This window comes from Chionomys nivalis, chromosome 7 (genome assembly GCF_950005125.1).
Source record: "Chionomys nivalis chromosome 7, mChiNiv1.1, whole genome shotgun sequence".
In the NCBI taxonomy this organism is placed as follows: domain Eukaryota; kingdom Metazoa; phylum Chordata; class Mammalia; order Rodentia; family Cricetidae; genus Chionomys; species Chionomys nivalis.
In genome coordinates, this window is record NC_080092.1 from 89,068,728 (window position 1) to 89,089,124 (window position 20,397).

Below are 20,397 nucleotides of genomic sequence, written 5' to 3' on the forward strand. Positions count from 1 at the left end.
AAAGATGAAGGTGGTGGAATAAGCCTTATTTCTCTAGAGTTGAAATGCTGCATTGTAATTAACCAGACCGATATTTTGTGTCCTGCTTATAAATGTAGAGCTGGACAAAAATAAGTCACAGATGGTTTCCTTGGCTTTTGGTTTTAAATCTAAACTTAATTAGAGCTTGAGCATCTTTGAGACTTATTTTTCCTCTTCCTGTTTCTCCTCATATTTAATTCAGTTTCATGAGTTGGAGCTGGGTGTGTAATTGATGTGTATGTGTCTTTAGCGAACTCAGTTTCTGTGTTCCCCCAGTGAAGAATGTTAACTTGCTTCTCACATGTACTTTGGGACAGCAGGTATTTGCTGCTTGCTAGAAGGTTGCTGCCTGTATTTAAGCAGCTGTGCATGTGCAGTTTGTCACCTCCTTCTCTGGCACAGTGCTTGAGCCACTTAACAAAGGCTCTGTTGTGATTCATGCATCTTCTAAAAATGCTTTGCATCTTGAGCACTGAAGTCAGCCTTAGACACAGCCAGTCTATAGTGTTGCCAAACATACAGTTGCGGTGACTTTGTACTTTTTGCTAATTCTGTTGAGGCTTGGGATCTTTATTTGACTACTTTCATGTGGATCTTGGAATTACTATTTCCTTTCTCTTCATTGTGATGTAGGCACTGCTAATAGGCGTTATTTGGTTCCATTGTTGGTGTATGTTCAGGGCAAGGAATAAATTGAAATTCATATGGTTTCCAGTACCTTTATGGGATCTAGTCTCTGGGTGGAGAAACCCATGTGCATGTTTTGCCTTTCTAGGGAGTAAATAAAATGCATATATTCTTCAGATCCCATCTGCTCTTATACTAGACTCAGCAATTTTAAATTCCGATTTTTTAAGTTTAGTTCCTCTGTTTTCTTCAATTGATTCTTGATTTGTCTTTGTCTTTTATGTCAAATTGAGTGTAGATATCTTCACAATTATATAAAATATTGCTTTTTGAAAACCGGCTAGGGTTTTGGAAAATTGAATTGAATAAGATACATATGAAAAGGCTTGTCACCTAATCCTAATTGTGTAATTCAGGGTAAGCACCTCTTCTTCTTTTGGAGTCATAGTGTTCTTTTCATTTTGTGGTTGTTGCTGTAGTAAATTGTGAGTTTATGCTGTGAAAAAATTAGACTTTTCTGGTAATGACTTTTAATTTTTATTTTATTTGTAAATGAAACAGTTAGCATAAAATGGCTTTATTTAGCATAAAGCAATTCAAGAAATTTCTATTGAAAGACGTTAAATATGTGTTAGATAACAGAGGTGTCCTTGTACTCAGTTTTCCCAAAGATGTGTGTGGAAACATACTGTTGAACACTCAGGGTATTATGTAAGGGCCTTGAAAGTGAACCCAGGATGCTTTAGGAGCTGCTGAGAGGTGGGGCCGAATGTAGTTCCTTCTCCCCCTCCTTTTCTCTAATAATATCTGTGGGCACTAGAGTGGGTGTTGGGAATAGACTGGAGATGTGGCAGTCATGGTCTTTGTTTTTCGAACCCACATTTTTTGGCGACAGTGAGTGCTAGGTCATAAAAGGAGGTGAGCATCCAGGGTGGCACTAGCGTGGGAAGAGCTAATTTTCCTAGACACCTCATTCTGACTCAGTGAGTCTTGAAGAAGGTGGGAGAATGACTGCAGCTTTTAGCAGATGGTGTTTACATGGTAAAACAAGTTGTTTGGTGCCCTTGGAATGTAAGTTTGGGGATAGTGAAACTGAAAGATAGATTTAGGGAGAATCTCAAGGGAATTTCATGTCCTCATTTACGCTATGAGTTGCAATTAAATAGTGTCTCTAGCATGTCTGGGGTGTAGTGACTAAATCGATATTTAAAGAATGAATACATGTGTGCTTCGAGGGCTTGTGGGTATAAACAGACAGGCAGATGGGCACACATTCTGGTAACATAGTCATTCAGGATTTGGTAAAGGTGAAACGTGAAGCGAAGAGCAGTGGATGAGAGTGGGCACTGAGGTCGAGGGCCATGAAGATGCATTCAACCCAGAGAGGAAGTTCATGGAAATAAATGTATGTGTGCTACTTTAAAAATGAACTAAATATTAAGATATACAGAAGACATTTTCACCTAGAAAAATGTATTTTATTCAAACGACTCCAAGATTAATGTCTTTATTTATAATTTTACAGATAGAAAATCCTCGGTACCTGAGACAGAAGCCTCTCCCAGTTTCTCTGGTAAGTAATGATTTCACTGGGCTTTTTCTAGGGACAGGTATCTTTAAATAAAATATGAATTTTTTAAAATATAAAATAATGTAGGCCCACATTGGGAAGTGTAATAGTAATTTTAATCTTGTTGCTTAGAAGTGAATGAATCCCCTTATTTTCTCCAAGGCTAACATTGTTTTGAAATGAATTTCAGAAACTTCATTATTTTATTTTTAAAGAGCTGGTAAGCTAGTCCTGGGAAGTTTTAAATGACTCTTACTGGTTCTACAGATAACTCCAAAGGCCAGCCTGAGAAAGTCTAGCAGTCTTCATGATGAGCATTTTCTCTTTCGAATGCACGAGAAAGAGGTAGGATTGTCTTACTTCTCACATGTCTAGTAGTGAACACAGTTGATATTGTGTAATAGGAGTGTTCAGACTCTATGCAGGTGTGATGCACAGGAGAAAAAAAGGTTAGTTATCTGGGCTCAAAACCAAATCAGTGCAGACCAGGCTGGGCTTGCTGTTAAAGATTTTAGTGTGTATCTCCCATCTTGTCTGCTGCAGCTCCCTTCTTCTAGGGAGGGTTGTGATGCAGGATTCCTTCCTAACTATGATGCTCAGGAAGCAGAGACAATGTCAGTTTTAGAATGAGTGTGCTTAACCTCAGTGAATCTATGCATTCTCTCTATCTGCTTACTGATGTGGGATTCCCCTCTGTATGATATTTTATTACCGTTGGTTAATAAAGAAGCTATTTGGGCCAATGGCTTAGGAGAATATGGCCAGACTGGAAGAGATAAAGAGAGAGAATAGGTGGAGTCAAAGAGACTGCATGTAGCTGCCAAAGGAGACAGACACTGAACCCTTACCAGTAAGCCACAGCCTCATGTCAATACACAGATTAATAGAAATGGGTTAATTTAAGATGTAAGAGTTAGTTAATAAGAAGCCCGAGCTAATAGGCCAAACTGTGTGTGATTAATATACTTTCTATGTGATAATTCAGGTCTTAGCGGTTGGGAAACAAGCGAGTGGTCTTGGCTTAGAAAATGGCCCCCAACAATTTATTTTTTTATTCTCATCATTCTTGCTCTTTGTTATTTATTTATTCATTTACTCTTTATTTTAGAATCCTACTACTGTTTCCCTTTCTTCCTGTACTCTCAGAACTCCCTAGCTCTCCTCTGGCCTCCTCCCATCTACTCCTCCATTTCTATTAAGAGGAAGGCAGGCCTCCCATGGATAGCAACCTAACATGGCATTTCAAATTGAAGGCTGGATGAGGCAACTCAGCATGTGGGAAAAGGTCCCAATAGCCAGCAAGAGTTAGAGACTAAGCTACACAACTGTAACATATATACAAAGGGGTTAGGTCAGTTCCTTGCAGGCTCACTGGTTGTTTGTTCGGTCTCTGTGAACCTGGGTTAGTTGATTCTGTGAGTTTTCTTGTGATGTCCTTGACCCTTCTGGCTCCTACAATCCTTCCTCCTCCTCTTCAGCAGGATTCCCCAGCTCTGCCTAGTGTTTGGCTGTGGGTCTGCATCTATTTTCATCAGTTGCTGGATGAAGGCTCTGATGACCATTGGGCTAGGCACCAGTCTGTGAATATAGCAGATCATCATCAGGAATCATATCACTGATTTTTTTTCCAGTCATGTCTCATTCTATCCTAAGTTTCTCAGCCATTCAGCCTTTGGGTCCTGGCCCTCTAGGCAGCATCAGGACTTTCTCTCATGGCATGGGTCTCAGGATGGACCATTCATTGGTTGGTCACTTCCATAATTTCTGCACCACCTATACCTCAGCATGTCTTGTAGGAAGGACAGACTGTAGGTTGAAGGTTATGGGTTGGGTTGGTGTCTCAGTCCCTCTGCTGTAAGTCTTCCTGGTTACAGGAGAGGACTAGTGTTCAGCTCCATATCCCCCATGGCTAGAAGTCTTAGCTAGGGTCACTTCATAGATTTCTGGGAGTTTCCATTGCATTAGGTTTCTAGCTCATCATAGAGATGCCTCTCAATTCCAGTTGTGTCTCCCACTACTCTCTCCCTTCATCCTTCCCCCACCTGATCCCTCCTGTTCCTGACTGCCCACCCCCTCCTTGACCCTTGATGTCTATTCTATTTCCTCTTCCCAGGAAGATTTATACGCTTCACACCCTTGAGCCCTCCTTGCTATCTAACCTCCCTGGGTCTGTGGATTATAGCATGGCTATCCTTTACTCTACAGCTAATAACAACTATGAGTGAGTACATACCATATTTGTCTTTCTGGGTCTACCTGGTTACCTAACTCAGGATGATTTTTTTCAAGTTGCATACATTTTCTGCAAATTTCATGACGTCAGTGTTTTTAATAGCTGAGTAATATTCCATTGTGTAAATGTACCACACTTTCTTTATCCATTCTTTGGTTGAGGGACATCTAGGTTGTTTCTAGAAGATTATAAATAAAAATGCTATGAACATGAGCAAGAGTCCTTGTGGTATGATTGAGCATCCTTTGGGTATATGCCCAAGATTGGTATAGCTTGGTCTTGCAGTAGATCTATTCTCAATTTTCTGAGATGCCACCATATTGAGTTCCAAAGTGGCTGTGTAAGTTTGCATTTCCACCAGCAATAATGAAGGAGTGTTCCCCTTGCTCCACATCCTTGCCAGCATTAGCTATCACTTGTGTTTTTGATCTTAGGCCATTCTGACAAGTGTAAGGTGAAATTTCAGAGTTGTTTTGATTTAAATTTCCCTGATGGCTAAGAATGTTGAACATTTCTTTTAAGTGTTTTTTGTCCATTTGCGATTCCTCTATTGAGAATTCCCTGTTTAGAGCTGTACCCCATTTTTTATTGAATTATGTGGTTTGCTAATGTCTAGTTTCTTGTGTTTTTATATAGTTTAGAAATTAGACCTCTGTCTGATGTAGGGTTGGTGAAGATCTTTTCCTGTTCTATAGGCTGCCAATTTGTCAAATTAATTGTGTCTTTTGTCTTAGAGAAGCTTTTTAGTTTCATGAGGTTCTATTTATTAATCGTCAGACTTAGTGCCGGTGCTGTTGGTGTTCTGCTCAGGAAGTTGTCTCCTGTGTCAATACATTCAAGACTATTCCCCACTTTTTCTTCTATCAAGTTCATTGTGTCTGGTCTTATGTTGAGGTCTTTGATCTACTTGGACTTGAATTTTGTGCTGGGCAATAGATATGCATATATTTGCATTCTTCTATATGCCAACATCCAGGTAGGCCAGCACCATTTGCTGTTCTTTTTTCCATTGTATAATTTTGGCTTCTTTGTCAAAAATCAGGTGTCTGTAGGCATGTGGATTTGTGTCTAGATCTTCAGTTCATTCCATCGAGCCACCTGTCTGTTTTATACTAATTTACCATGTGATTTTTATTACTGTAGCTCTGTAGCAGAGCTTGAAATCAGGGATGGTGATACCTCTGGAAGTTCTTTTATTATACAGTATTGTTTTAGCTATCTGGATTTTTTGTTTTTCTATATGAAGTTGGGTATTGTTCTTTTAATGTCTGTAAATAATTGTGTTGAGATTTTGATGGAAATTGTATAGAATCTGTAGATTGCTTTTGGTAAGATGGACATTTTTACCGTGTTCATGCTACTGAACCCTGAGCATGGGCGATCTTTCCATCTTCTGATATCTTCTTCAATTATTTTCTTAAAAGGCTTTAAATTCTTACCCTATAGGTCTTTCACTTGCTTGGTTAGAGTAATTTTTATATTACTTGTGGCTATTGTAAAGGGTGTTGTTTCCCTGATTTCTTTCTCAACCTATTTATTGTGTGCTGGAGTGCTACTTATTTCTTTGGGCTTATTTTTTATCCAGTCACTTAATCAGCTGTAGGAGTTCCCTGGTATAATTTTTTGGGATAATTTATATATACTGTCATATCATCTACAAATATTGATACTTTGACTTCTTTCTTTCTAATTTGTATCCCCCTGATCTCCTTTAGTTGTCATAATATTGCTCTAGCTAGAACTTCAAGTACCATATTAAATAGATATGGAGAGAATGGACAGCTTTGTCTTGTCTTTGATATTAGTGGAACTGCTTTAAGTTTCTCTCCATCTAATTTGATATTGGCGCTCAGCTTTCTATATATTGTCTTTATTATATTTAGGTATGTTTCTTGTATCTCTTGTCTCTGTAAGACTTTGATTATGAAGGAGTGTTGGATTTTGTCCAAGACTTTTTCAGCATGGAATGAAGATCGGGTGGTTTTTTTTTCTTTTAGTTTGTTTCTATGGTGGATTACATTGATAGTTTTTTATATGTTGAACTATCCCTGCATGTCTTGAATGAAGCCCATTTGATCATGGTAGATGATCTTTTTGTTGTCTACTTGGATTCAGTTTGCGAGTATTTAAGTTGGTATTTTTTATTAATGCATATGAAGGATATTGATCTGTAATTTCTCTTTCTCTTTATTTTTTATTTTTAGTTTTTCTAGGCAGGGTTTCCCTGTAGCTTTTGGAGCCTGTCCTGGAACTCACTCTGTATTCCAGGCTGGCCTCGAACTCACAGAGATCCACCTGTCTTTGCCTCTCAGGTGCTTGGATTAAAGGTGTGAGCCACTACTGCCTGGCTTGTAATTCTCTTTCTTTGTTGAGTCTTTGTGTGGTTTGTATATCAGGATGATTGTGGTCTCATAAAATGAATTTGGCCATATTTTTTCTGTCTTTATGTTGCAGAATAACTTGAGGAGAATTGGTTTTAGCTCTTTGAAAATCTGGTAGAATTCTTCACCAAAACTGTCTTGCCCTGGCCTTTTTTTGACTGGGAGACTTTAAAGCTTTTGTAGCTTTTAATGCATTTCTTTTGCTAGTCACATTACAGAACAGTTTGACAAGGAGTATCATCCAGCAGATTTCTGTTTTTAGTTCTTCCTTGTAATTTGAGAAAATGTTCTTGACATGGACCAAGATATTTGGAAACCTGTTGTCACTAAAAATAAGAGACAGCACAAAAGATCAGCTTTTAGATCAACCTTCAGTTCTCAGAGAACATATAATAGACTGCTGGATTTAAAAAGAAAACAAAACAGGACAAATTTATTTTACTTTAATTTATGTGTATGGGTGTTTCTCCCCCATGTATGTCCATGCACCATGTGTGCTTGGTGCCTGAAGATTTCAGGAAAGGGCATTGCATCTCCTGAAATGGAGTTAGAGGTAGCTGTTAATTGTCATGGGCTGCTGGGAATCAAACCTAGGGCCTCTGGAAAACAGCCAGTGTTTTTAGCTGCTGACCCTTCTCTCCAGCCCTGAAATTGCGATTTTAATAGCATTCCACTCTCACCCATTTCCTAGAAAGAGGTGCTGCTTCTTTCTCACACTGAATGATAGTTAGGCCTTTTCCCATGGATTTTTAAGTTAAACGCATTGTTTAAATAGAGCCATGTAGTAATATTTTGTTTATAATCTAACAAATAAAATTTGCCTGAAGATCAGAGTGCAGAGCTAAGCCACTAGTTAACCGTAGAAGTCAGGCAGTGGTGGCACACACCTTTAATCCCAACACTTTGAAGACAGAGGCAGGTGGATCTCTGTGAGTTCAAGGCCATGTTGGGCTGCGTGAGATTTGATCTGTCTAAAAGAGAAACAAAGCTCACACAAAGATGATTTCAGCACTTGGAATGACATGCCTTTAATCCCAACACTAGGGATCTGGAGACAAGAGTGATATGGCTGGGCAGAGAGAGGACTTTAAGGTGGGAGGAGACAGGAGCTCAGTGCAGTCTGAGGATTCAGTCTGAGATACAGTCTGAGGATTCATAGAGAGAGGATCGCCCCTTCAGTATGAGGATTCAGTAGAGGGAAAAGGTCTCTCTAGTGGCTGGCTGCTCTGCTTCTCTGATCTCTCAGCTTTCACCCCCTAATATCTGACTCTGAGTTTTTATTATCAAGTACAATTAGAATTTGTGCTACAGAGCCAAATGAAGTAACTTACATAATAAATGAGAAAACTGGTACTTTAATGACTTATTATAAAACATACCAACACAATTCTTAATAAGTAACTGTATAAAGAAATGCTCCTTAGGCACGAGTTGGTTCATTGTCAGTGTCCTAGGTGCTGATGAGTAATTTGTTGGATGGAACTGAATAGGCTCTGCCCTTTGCTGAGTTGTTCAAACAGAACACCAACAGCCAGGTATTGATGTAGGAAAAAATGAGGAAGAGGCAGGAAGTCACTAACGGAAGTAAACACCAAAGCATGTAGAGAACTTAAGCAAAATAAATAGTAGTACTACTTATTTTGATTCTTCTGTATAAATTTGGCTCTTGTATGAACAAATTAAAAAAATTAGAATAAATATCTGCATGTATTATGTGCATATTATCTAACATTTCTTTTAATGTGATAAATCCTGAAATAATTATCATTAATGTTTAGGAGAATTTCATGTATCTCTAATCCCCAGGAGAACATGGAATTGACTTATTCTTTGTTATAAATTGGTATAGTAGATAACAACTTGCCTAATGAAATATTTCAAATTTGTATCCTGAGAGTAGTTTGTGCTAGCTATATTAGTGAAAAACAGTCTTAGTTCTCAGCATGGTGACTCATGGTTAGTAACTGGTGAAGTCTTCTAGGAGGAGGAAGGTCACAGTTTGGTCAAAGCGGAATGATGATTGCTTTATGAATCAGGTTTCTAAATTGATTAGTGGTGATGCTTGGGATTTACAAAGAAAGCTTGACAAATATTCTATTTTTGTGTATCATTCTGTTTTTGCTTACAGTGTTTTGAAACTTGTTGGTCTGTAGGGAGGGCTGGTAGTGTCATACTTAATTTTTTTTAATACTGTAAAATTTAATTTCAACAGTGTTACTAGTTTTTCATTTAAAGCTTGTAGACTTTGTAGTTATTCTATATATTAAAATAAATTTTGTTTGATTTTTGTATATTTGTTTTCTTTTGATATACTTGAAACAGTTGGTCAGCATGCAGGTACATTTCTTGGTATTTTTTTTTTTTATTCTTTTTTACTTAAAATTTCCAACTGCTCCCCGTTTCCCATTTCCCTCCCCCTCCTCCCACATATTGCCCCCTCCCCCCGCTCCCCTCCCCCTATCCCCACTCCACTTCTCCTCCCCCTAGTCCACTCCCCCTCCCTCTCGATACTGAAGAGCAGTCCAAATTCCCTGCTCTACATGAAGACCAAGGTCCTCCCACTTCTATCTAGGTCCAGGAAGGTGAGCATCCAAACAGGCTACGCTCCCACAAAGCCAGTTCATGTATTAGGATCGAAACCTAGTGCCATTGTCCTTGGCTTCTCATCAGCCTTCATTGTCCGCCTTGTTCAGAGAGTCCAGTTTCAACCCATGCTTATTCAGTCCCAGTCCAGCTGGCCTTGGAGAGCTCCCAATAGATCAGTTCCACTGTCACAGTGGGTGGGTGCACCCCTCGTGGTCCTGATTTCCTTGCTCATGTTCTCCCTCCTTCTGCTCCTCATTTGGACCTTAAGAGCTCAGACGGTTGATCCCAATTGGGTCTCTGTCTCTCTCTCGATCCATCGCCAGATGAAAGTTCCTGTGCCATTCTCCTTGGCCTCTCGTCAGCTCTCATTGTCCACCACATTAAGAGAGTCCGGTTTTATTTCGATAAAGGAGCTAAAAGTATACAATGGAAGAAAGAAAGCATCTTCAACAAATGGTGCTGGCACAATTGGATGTCAACCTGTAGAAGAATGAAAATAGACCCATATCTATCACCATGCACAAAACTCAAGTCCAAATGGATCAAAGACCTCAATATCAATCTGAACACACTGAACCTGATAGAAGAGAAAATGGGAAGTACCCTACAACATATGGGCACAGGAGATCGCTTCCTATGTATAACCCCAGCAGCACAGACATTAAGGGCAACATTGAATAAATGGGACCTCCTGAAACTGAGAAGCTTCTGTAAAGCAAAGGACACTGTCATTAAGACAAAAAGGCAGCCTACTGACTGGGAGAAGATCTTCACCAACCCCGCTACAGACAAAGGTCTGATCTCCAAAATATATAAAGAACTCAAGAAACTAGACTTTAAAAGGATAATTAACCCAATTAAAAAATGGGGCACTGAACTGAACAGAGAATTCTCATCAGAAGAAGTTAAAATGGCCAAAAGATACTTAAGGTCATGCTCAACCTCCTTAGCGATCAGAGAAATGCAAATCAAAACAACTTTGAGATATCATTTTACACCTGTCAGAATGGCTAAAATCAAAAACACCAAGGATAGCCTTTGCTGGAGAGGTTGTGGAGAAAGGGGTACCCTCATCCATTGCTGGTGGGACTGCAAACTTGTGCAACCACTTTGGAAATCAGTGTGGCGGTTTCTCAGAAAAATTGGGATCAACCTACCCCTGGACCCAGCAATAGCACTCTTGGGAATATACCCAAGAGATGCCCTAGCATATGACAAAAGCATTTGGTATTTTATTTTATATCTACATTATTCCCCTTTTGCATGTGTATGGCAATATGATAGCCATGCTGGTCCCAAATTTCTACGCTTAAGCAGCTATCCTGCCTTGGCCTCTTCAGAGGCCTGTTGATCCTCACCTCTGCCCTGGCCTTGCTAGTTTAAAAATGTTTCTCTAAATAACTTCAATTTGTTTTTCTGTTACAGTCATTAATGATTATTGTGATTTTTTTATTTTATTTTGGTATTTGGTCAGTTTCAGTATCAAATACTATATTTGCTTATTTCAAATAGGTAATAACAAAAAGTAGCATTTTATATAAACACAGCTCCTTTGCTTGAGTAATGTGAATAGCTGGTTGAATAAAACATTTGAAAATTATTTTTTAATGAGAAAATGCTTAGCTCAAAGTTTGTAAACATGAAGTTGAATAAATTGAACAAGTGACATTGGCAGTTACTTTTAAATTTAATTAATCATACTTTAAGTAGGCTATCATTATACTTAAGGAGATTTTTATGTTAAATGAATCAACATATTCATTAGCTTTATTAATTTTGTAGGAATGTGCAGCCTTGGAGCTGTTGTTTGAAGTAAACACTTCAGAGCAAATGGGGCTTAATTTTAAGTAAAAGTTTCAGGAATTCTTTTTGCAAAGCTTGTGGGAAGGCTGTCTACATAGTGGAGTCATCCAGCTTCTGTTTTGTCTTTGCTGGGATTTCCACAGTGTGGACTGGTGTATATTCTTAGTACTTTGAAGTGAGTCCTGGTCTTTTGATTTCTCTTCTTTCAAATGTGGGTTGGCCTGCTGGGGTGTTCAAGAAGATTGTCTAAGGAGATCTAGGCACATCCCTAGAGTTTAGTCAGATGAGCAAGGCCATTTCCCATTCATTTCAACTCTTTTTCACTGTAAAACTTTTGATGGGAACAAGTGGCCTAGGTGGGTACTTCAGTCTGAAAGTGAATGTCTTTAAAACGATTAGGACACGAGAATGAGCTAAACACCAGTTAGCTTTTGGTAATGGAAAAGGATAGCATTTATCAATGCACTATTTTTATTTTTCTATTCAAATATTTACACTTCCTTCCCTCCTCCCGTTCCTCTCCTCCTCCTCCTTCCTCCCCATCCCTGCTTGAGGGAGGGCAGGGAATCCTGCCCTGTGGAAAGTCCAAGCCCCGCCCCCCTACATCCAGGCCTAGGAAGCTGTGCATCCATATAGACTAGGGGCCTAAAAAGCCAGAACATGCCGTAAAAACAATTCCCAGTGCCTTTATCAGTGGCTTCTCAGTCAGCCCCCATTGTCAGCCACAATCAGAGTTTGATCACATGCTCGTTCAGACCTGGTCCAGCTGAATTTGGTGAGCTCCCCTTAGAACAGTCACACTGCCTCAGTTGGTGGACCAGCCCCTCGCGGTTCTGACTTCCTTGCTCATCTTCTCCCTCCTTATTGGCATAAAAACAGAGAAGTGGACCAATGGAATCGAATCGAAGATTCGGATATTAACCCACAAACCTATGAACACCTGATTTTTGACAAAGGAGCCAAAAATATACAATGGAAGAAAGAAAGCATCTTCAACAAATGGTGCTGGCATAACTGGATGTCAACCTATAGAGGAATGAAAATAGACCCATATCTATCACCATGCACAAAACTCAAGTCCAAATGAATTAAAGACCTCAATATAAATCTGACTACACTGAACCTGATAGAAGAGAAAGTGTGAAGTAGACTGCAACACACGGGCACAGGAGACCACTTCCTACATATAACCCCAGTAGCACAGACAATAAGAGCAACAGTGAATAAATGGGACCTCCTAAAACTGAGAAGCTTCTGTAAAGCAAATGACATTGTCATTAAGACAAAAAGGCATCCTACTGAATGGGAGAAGATCTTCACCAACCCCGCATCAGACAAAGGTCTGATCTCCAAAATATATAAAGAACTCAAGAAACTAGACTTTAAAATTCTAATTAACCCAATTAAAAATGGGGTACTGAACTAAACAGAGAATTCTCAACAAAAGAAGTTCTAATAGCCAAAGACACTTAAGGTCACATTCAACTTCCTTAGCGATCAGGGAAATGCAAATCAAAACAACTTTGAGATACCATCTTACACTTGTCAGAATGGCTAAAATCAATGCACTATTTTTAAATTGTTTTTATTGATCTATGTATTTTTCTCTGCTCCTCTCCCTTTCCCTTCTCCCTTCTCCCATGGTCCCCATGCTCCCAATTTACTCAGGAGATCTTGTCTTTTTCTACATCCCATGTAGGTCTCTCTTAGGGTCCTCTTTGTCTCTTTGTTGTCTAGGTTCTCTGGAATTGTGAATTGTAGGCTGTTTTGTTTTGTTTTGTTTATGCTTTAGGTCTAAAAGTCAGTTATGAGTGAGTACATATGATATTTGTCTTTCTGGGTCTGCGTTACCTCACTCAATATGGTATTTTCTAGATCCATCTCTTTAAATTGCCTGCTAATTTAAAGATGTCATTGGTTTTTTTTTCTGCTTTGTAGTACTTCATTTTGTAAATGTACCACATATTTCTTATCCATTCTTCGATTGAGGGGCTCAATGCACTATTTTAAGAAGGGCTTCTCTGCTCATATTTTCTACTGGCTCACTTAAAAATTCTTCAAAATTGACTCACTTGTTTGTCTTTATAAAGTGTGAAACTTTAATATACATAATATACACTTATGCATGCACACATATATATGTACAGAATAAAGGAAGTCTATGACTACAGTAAAAATTCTCAAAGTATATGGAAAATTAATTAAAAATGTAATCAAAACAATTTTTTCAATAAACACGAGAAACACCTCAAACCTCATATTTTATTTCTAGGAAAGAAAGGCGTGCAAAGCAATGGAAAGGCAATGTGGACTAGGAAACATTCTACATAGAATGGAGAGACATTTGCTTCTGCAAGCAGAGTTTGTGGTGGATTTCATGGAAAGAGTGACTTTGGAGCCAGGAGTTGAATCATGTGATATTTAATAGGCAGCTGAAGCCAGGGAGGATGGAACAAGGCTGTGTTTAGCTAGCACTTAGAACTGCTTTGTATGTCATGTGAAAGAGAGTGTTGGTCACAAAGACATGTTGCTGTCAACACAAGATGGGAAACCTCTGGAAGTCTGACTAGAGGATGACATTTTCACAACAGACCTGAGGCAACTAAATTGGCAGTGGTTTGTCAGATGGGTCAGATTGTGAAAGATGGGAAGAGAATGAAGAGGTTGTCAGTTAGTGTGAGGGTCGATGAAGAGCTGTCAGGTTGGTAGCTGTAGGGTTGCCAGCGAAACCCTGCTGGGATTGCACTTAGTGAGACACTTAGACATTGAGAAGGAGGGAAAAAGAGGAGTCCAAGATACAGAGAGTAGTAAATGCTGGCTTTACTTTTCGTTGAGTTTGATACTCTCTAGGCACATGTCACTGGCGGTGTTGAGGTGACTGTTGGCACAGAAGAGCTAAGGCTGGGGGATAACATTGTGATTCTTCTGCATGGGGATTGCTACAGTTGAACACCGTTAAGGCCATCAAAGGCTCACATTTATAGGTGGTAAAGATGGGTGCGAGACTCATTCAGGGAGAATGGCTACTTTAAATAGCAGAAGGATGGAATAAGTGCAGAAATAATAAAGAGTTCCTAAGACCCAGGCAACCAGCTAGAGTAGCAGTTATCACAGAAGCCAAGGCAAGCTAGAAGAAGAGGGGCGGACATAGGAAGCTCCTGTGTGTTGCTCAACAGTGGAGGATACAACTGCTTTGAGATTTGGTGGTCGAAGGCTTTGTATGAAAAATAAAAATGATGTCATTGTGATCTTGAGGTTACTATTTTAATAGTGAAAATGAGTTGTGAAAGGAGAAAAAAATAAAGCAAAAATTATAGACTACCCAGAAAACGTTTCATTAGTTAACCATGAGAACTGCCGTGAAAGCTCTGACACTCACGGGCAGCCGCTGCTGTGGGGCCTTCAGCTGAGGCTCTCCGCAGTCGGTAAATGTGCCAATGAGGTGAAAGGCGCTTGTTGTAATAATGAGCGGCGGGGCTGCATCCCCGGCACCCGGCTGCCCGCATGGCTTTACCCAAAATAATTACACGGAAACTGTATTCTTTTAATCACTGCCTGGCCCATTAGTTCCAGCCTCTTATTGGCTAGCTCTTACATATTGATCTAACCCATTTCTAATATTCTGTGTAGTACCACGAGCTGGCTTACCAGGAAAGATCTTAACCTGCGTCTGTCTGGAGTGGGAGAATCATGGCGACTCCTGACTCGGCTTCTTTCTCCCAGCATTCTGTTCTGTTTACTCCACCCACCTAAGGGTTGGCCTATCAAATGGGCCTAGGCAGTTTCTTTATTAATTAACCAATGAAAGGAACAGATAGAAAGATGACCGTCCTCCATCATTTCCTCTTTTTCTGTTTAAACAAAAAAGAAAGACTTTAACTTTAACATAGTAAAATTACATATAACAAAACAGTTATCAAGCAAGAATTACAGTTACAATATTTATATCTACTTTATCTTTTATCATAACTAAGGAAAACTATAACTATTTATTCTTCAACTCCATCAAAGACTCCAGAAGGATATAATATTACCTAAGTAAACAAGAAATAAGAAAACTCTAGAAATGACAGAGATATCTTGCTGCCTGGACAGTCACCCAAAGTTCCTCTGTACTGTTGGGGCATCCATCTTCAGCCTACAGGCCCATAGTTTTCAGCAGACATTTCCATGAAGCAGGAAAATTCCAAAGACAGTTCAGTCACTTTCTGCTGTGTCCTGCAGAAATTCTTGTAGACTCTTTCATGAATCAGGAACCCCGAAAGACCATCTCACCTTTAGGCAAGTTCAGCAGTCCTCTTTCTGCGGGTTCTTTGTGTCCAGTTTATGCAACAGTCCAGGCATGAGCAGTTTCATGCCCAAATGGCTCCATAAGGGGCCTCTTCGATGCCCATCATCCTCTTGAAGTAGATTGGTGCTGCCATGAGCACACATGTCTCATTGTCATGAAAAGCCCTAAGTTATTAAAACATTAAATGCCATGTTCTGTAGTCTTTGAAAGATATGAAGAATGCCTAATTGAAATATATCTCTATATATCTAGAAAATCTAACTAACGTGACTACAAGCTTGACTGTTATTTATGATTATCCATTAGCAACCTATATTTCCTAATTATACATTACATTTTTTTAAAATATTTATTTATTTATTATGTATACAATATTCTGTCTGTGTGTATGCCTGCAGGCCAGAAGAAGGCACCAGACCCCATTACAGATGGTTGTGAGCCACCATGTGGTTGCTGGGAATTGAACTCAGAACCTTTGGAAGAGCAGGCAATGCTCTTAACCTCTGAGCCATCTCTCCAACCCCTATACATTACATTTTTAAATGAACTACACAATCACAATACCTTAATCAAGATCAGAAATACATATACATATAACAAAATTGACCTTAAAATCTATACCAATGCAAATTATTCATATCTATATCATATCCCCCTTTAAATGTAAAAGAACATTCATAAACAATATTTGGGAATATGGGCACAGGTTTTTTCTCTCCAAACTGCTTCCTGCTGAATGGGGGCGCTGTATTCAGATCTTTCATGGTGTAACCTGTGTGTCAGGGTCATCTCAGTCGGCAGTTGAATGAAGTAATTTTCTGAGGGTGTTCACAGCAACCTTTCAGGAGGGCGTGATCTATCATACCATATTGGGATAGATGCAATCCACAGAGTCTCATCCTCTGTGAAAACAAAAGAAGACCCTCTCCAAAGCATCATATCCTTAGACCCATATTCTGAAATCATAATACCCTTATATCCATTCTGGTTTAGCTTGGCAGCCCATATAATGAAATGTCTCTCTGCACTTAGCTCCTTTACAGTCAAAAATTTTAAAGAAAACACAATAATACAAAGAATCCAGACTCTCTGTGAATTTTCCATTTTTACATGGCTTATTTTTCTTTATTTCTTTTAATCTATAACTATCTGTACTCTGTTTCTTTAAAGACTTTACCCTTTTTTTAAGACATTAACTTTATTCTTTATATATATTTTTTTCTCTCTCTCAAGCCTACGTACATTCATTCAACAGTGTCTGAATCAGTCCTATTGTGAATCTGTAATTTTTTTACTATCCAGGAGCATTTCTTAAAATGTTAAGCACTTCTTAAAAACTTAAGTTGCACCATGTACAGATAATATGGTACCGCCTGTGTCCTGCTCAGTCCAAACCTTAACTGCACTGTTATTATGGTAATTACGGTAGTACCTGCCTGAGACCAGCACAGTTCAGCATGGTGGAGCTGAGCCCTCCTGCCTCAGAGCCATTTGGTGCCCCTGAGCCACACACAGTTCCAGGCACACAGCAGTCCACATTGCCATCAAGCAAGCCATAGCACTTTACTCCAAATGCTCCATTCAAAAGCTCTGTCTCCAGCAGGAGCCAGACAGAGATCGCGATGGCGGCACAGCCCAGAAAGCCGGCATTTTAAAACAGCCAGTTTTTTCCTGTTGCTGAGTCAGGACAATTTCTTTGCCTCACACAACTCACAAACAGCAAAAAGCTGTCTTAAATTCTCTCTGTGTCCTTTTTAAGCCCTCTCAGGTTTTACGTGGAGTTCATTAGCACGTTGGGTGCCACTCTGTTGTAATAAGAGCGGCAGACTAAGTTCCTAGCACCTGGCCGCCCGCATGGCTTTACCCAAAATAATTACACGGAAACTGTATTCTTTTAATCACTGCCTGGCCCATTAGTTCCAGCCTCTTATTGGCTAGCTCTTACATATTGATCTAACCCATTTCTAATATTCTGTGTAGTACCACGAGCTGACTTACCAGAAAAGATCTTAATCTACGTCTGTCTGGAGTGGGAGAATCATGGCGACTCATTGACTCGGCTTCTTTCTCCCAGCATTCTGTTCTGTTTACTCCACCCACCTAAGGGTTGGCCTATCAAATGGGCCTAGGCAGTTTCTTTATTAATTAACCAATGAAAGCAACAGATAGAAAGATGACCCTCCTCCATCAGGTGCTCCCAGCAACAGGCGCAGCAGGGGTGGGCACACTTTATTAGTGACAAAAGGAAGACCACAGTGTTACAGGGTGCTGAGTGTGCATCTGTGTGTCCTTCCCTTTCTCTCATTCCCATTGCAACTTAACTTCCCAGGGAACCTTTAGACCACCAGGTTATTTATTAAAGAATGTATCTTCTTTTACTGGCTTGAGTTCTGATTATTTGTTGAGCTGTTTAGAATAGATGAACCATCATCTAAAAGTCACCCAGTGCCAGGCCACCTCATTGACTGGACACAGACTCATGAGGGTGAGAGAATCCAGGCAGTCCACCTTCCTGTTGTGAAACCCCAAGCAGGCACTTCTCTGCGACTCAGTTATGTGCTCTGTAAGGGAGAGATAATACAAGCACCCACTTTGGAAGGCTGTTGTTGGAGTTAAATGAAATAATTCATGTAGATCCCTAGGACTGTATTTGGTCACAGTGTGTAATGAACCAGTTGGTTTTCTTCTGCAAATTCTCTGTGTTCCTTGCTGCTGCTGCTGCTGCTGCTGCTGCTGCTGCTGCTGCTGCTGCTGCTAATGTTGCAAAAACAAGTATTGCTTTTGCAGATCTGTTGCTGCCACTGTCACTACTTTCTGGCTCTGTTTAGAAGGGCTGCTCTACATGATTCTTGGGTTAAAGGCATCTCCTATTTAATGCAGGAGTTTTGCCTTTAAATGGCAATTAATGCCATTATTTCATCTTCCCACCTGTAGCTCCATATTTGTCTTGTTTCAATTTCTCTAGGCTTGTCCTGATTCTGCCGTGTCTTTCAACATTTATCTATTTTCTGCTGTAACAAAGTTCTGCAGATTTTATAACTGACTTAAATCTTGGGCTTAATGACTTATAGTGGCTATGTTCACCTTCTTCTGTATTTCTGTATTGGTCTTATGAAACTGATTGATTGAGAAAGGTCTTGCTGTGTAACCCTGGTTGGTCTGGAACTCACTGTGTAGACAATGCTGGTCTTGAGTTTGCTGGGGTCCTCCTTCTGGGTGCTGGGATTATAGTTTTACACCTCCATGGCTGGTTCAACTTTATTTTAAAAGTTCAATTTGACAGTTCAATGAGATGATATTTTACCCATCATATTTTAGCTATTTCACATGTGTAGAAGGAGCTGAGGGCTGCATTCCTGCCACCCGGCTCCCGGCCGCCTGGCTAGCTTATACCCCAAAATAATAACACAGAAACTGTATTCTTTTAAACACTGCTTGGCCCATTAGTGTAGTGTGGAGCTGCAGGCCTGCTTTTCGTCCTGCCCGGCTCCTGCACGGCTAGCTTTACACCAGAAATAACAACACACAAACTGTATTCTTTTAAACACTGCTTGGCCCATTAGCTCTAGCCCTTACTGGCTAATTCTCATATCCCGATCAACCCATCTCTAATAATCTGTGTAGCATCAGTCTTACCGGGAAAAATTCAGCATGTCTGACCTGGCGGCTTGCTTCATCGTATCTGCCTCTGAGAGGAGCTGCCCTGCATCTGCCTGGGAGAGGGGAGCATGGCGTCTGAGCTCACTTCCTCTTCCTCCCAGCATTCTCTTCTGTTTACTTCACCCACCTAATTCTAACCTATGAGGGCCAAGCAGTTTCTTTATTTTTTAACCAATGACCTTCCTCCATCACATTAGCTCTTGCCTCTTCTTGGCTAACTCTCATATCTTGCCTAACCCATATTTAGTAATCTATGTAGCACCAGTCTTACTGGGAAAGATTCAGCATGTCTGACCTGGCGGCTTGCTTCATCGTGTCTGCCCTGGAGAGGAGAGGCATGGCGTCTGCCTCACTTCCTCCCAGCATTCTGTTCTGTTTACTCCACCCACCTATGTTCTAACCTATCAGGCCAAGCAGTTTCTTTATTAATTAACCAATGAAATCAACAAATTGATATATGACACTCCCACATCACATGTGGTTGTCTGTATTAAATATATTATTTTATCCACAATTTAAACATACTTTGTAGTTTTTCCTTTCTGTTATTTGGGGCACATGTGTTGTTTTGTGTTCTGTATTTGTGGTTGCTCAGATGTAACTGTCAAAATTAGACAAGCTGAGGAATGAGGCCTCGGGATGAAGACAGGGAGAGAGGATGGGCCAGTCACGATCATCATTTGTTCTTTTGCTAGGTTCTTTCCAGATCCACACCCACTCTTTGCTGTGGTTATTATTTTTTTTATTGTGCAGTTATCTTTTCTGGAAATTGTGAGCAGAGAAAGACTGTCATTTTTAGTTCTCCAGTTCCTTCCTTCCTTCCTTCCTTCCTTCCTTCCTTCCTTCCTTCCTTCCTTCCTTCCTTCCTTTTCTTTTGGATCTAATGTTTTCTGTGGCTTCATTTTCTTTCATTCTCTAGGGCATCATTTAGAGAGCTCCTGGTGATTTGCCACATGACTCTTCTCTGATCCTCTCAGTATCTGAGATGTTACTTATTTGGCTGGTGTCTGTTTGTCTTGATTGGAATGAGCTGTCATTTTTATTATTCCCATGTAAACAGTACCTCTCTCCATGATCTGTCAAGATTTTCAGTTTGTCTGTGACTTGCCTGGTTGTTGTTTTCTTTTTCTTAGAATCTGGGGGTTGCTTCTGAGTTTGTATCTCACCTTACAGTCCAGAATATCTTTGCACTCACTGTGTTGCATAGACTTGTCTTGAACTGATT

At 39.9% G+C, this 20,397-nt stretch overlaps 1 protein-coding gene across 1 annotated transcript in view; it reads left to right on the plus strand.

The window, feature by feature from the left end:
• The window catches only part of Cep112 (centrosomal protein 112), a 448,529-nt gene that overhangs the window by 57,828 nt on the left and 370,304 nt on the right, over positions 1 to 20,397 (plus strand). Inside the window, exons 7-8 of the mRNA XM_057774090.1 lie at positions 2,174 to 2,221; positions 2,486 to 2,563. Of these exons, the coding sequence (XP_057630073.1) occupies positions 2,174 to 2,221; positions 2,486 to 2,563 (126 nt within the window). The remainder of the gene's footprint in view (positions 1 to 2,173; positions 2,222 to 2,485; positions 2,564 to 20,397) is intronic.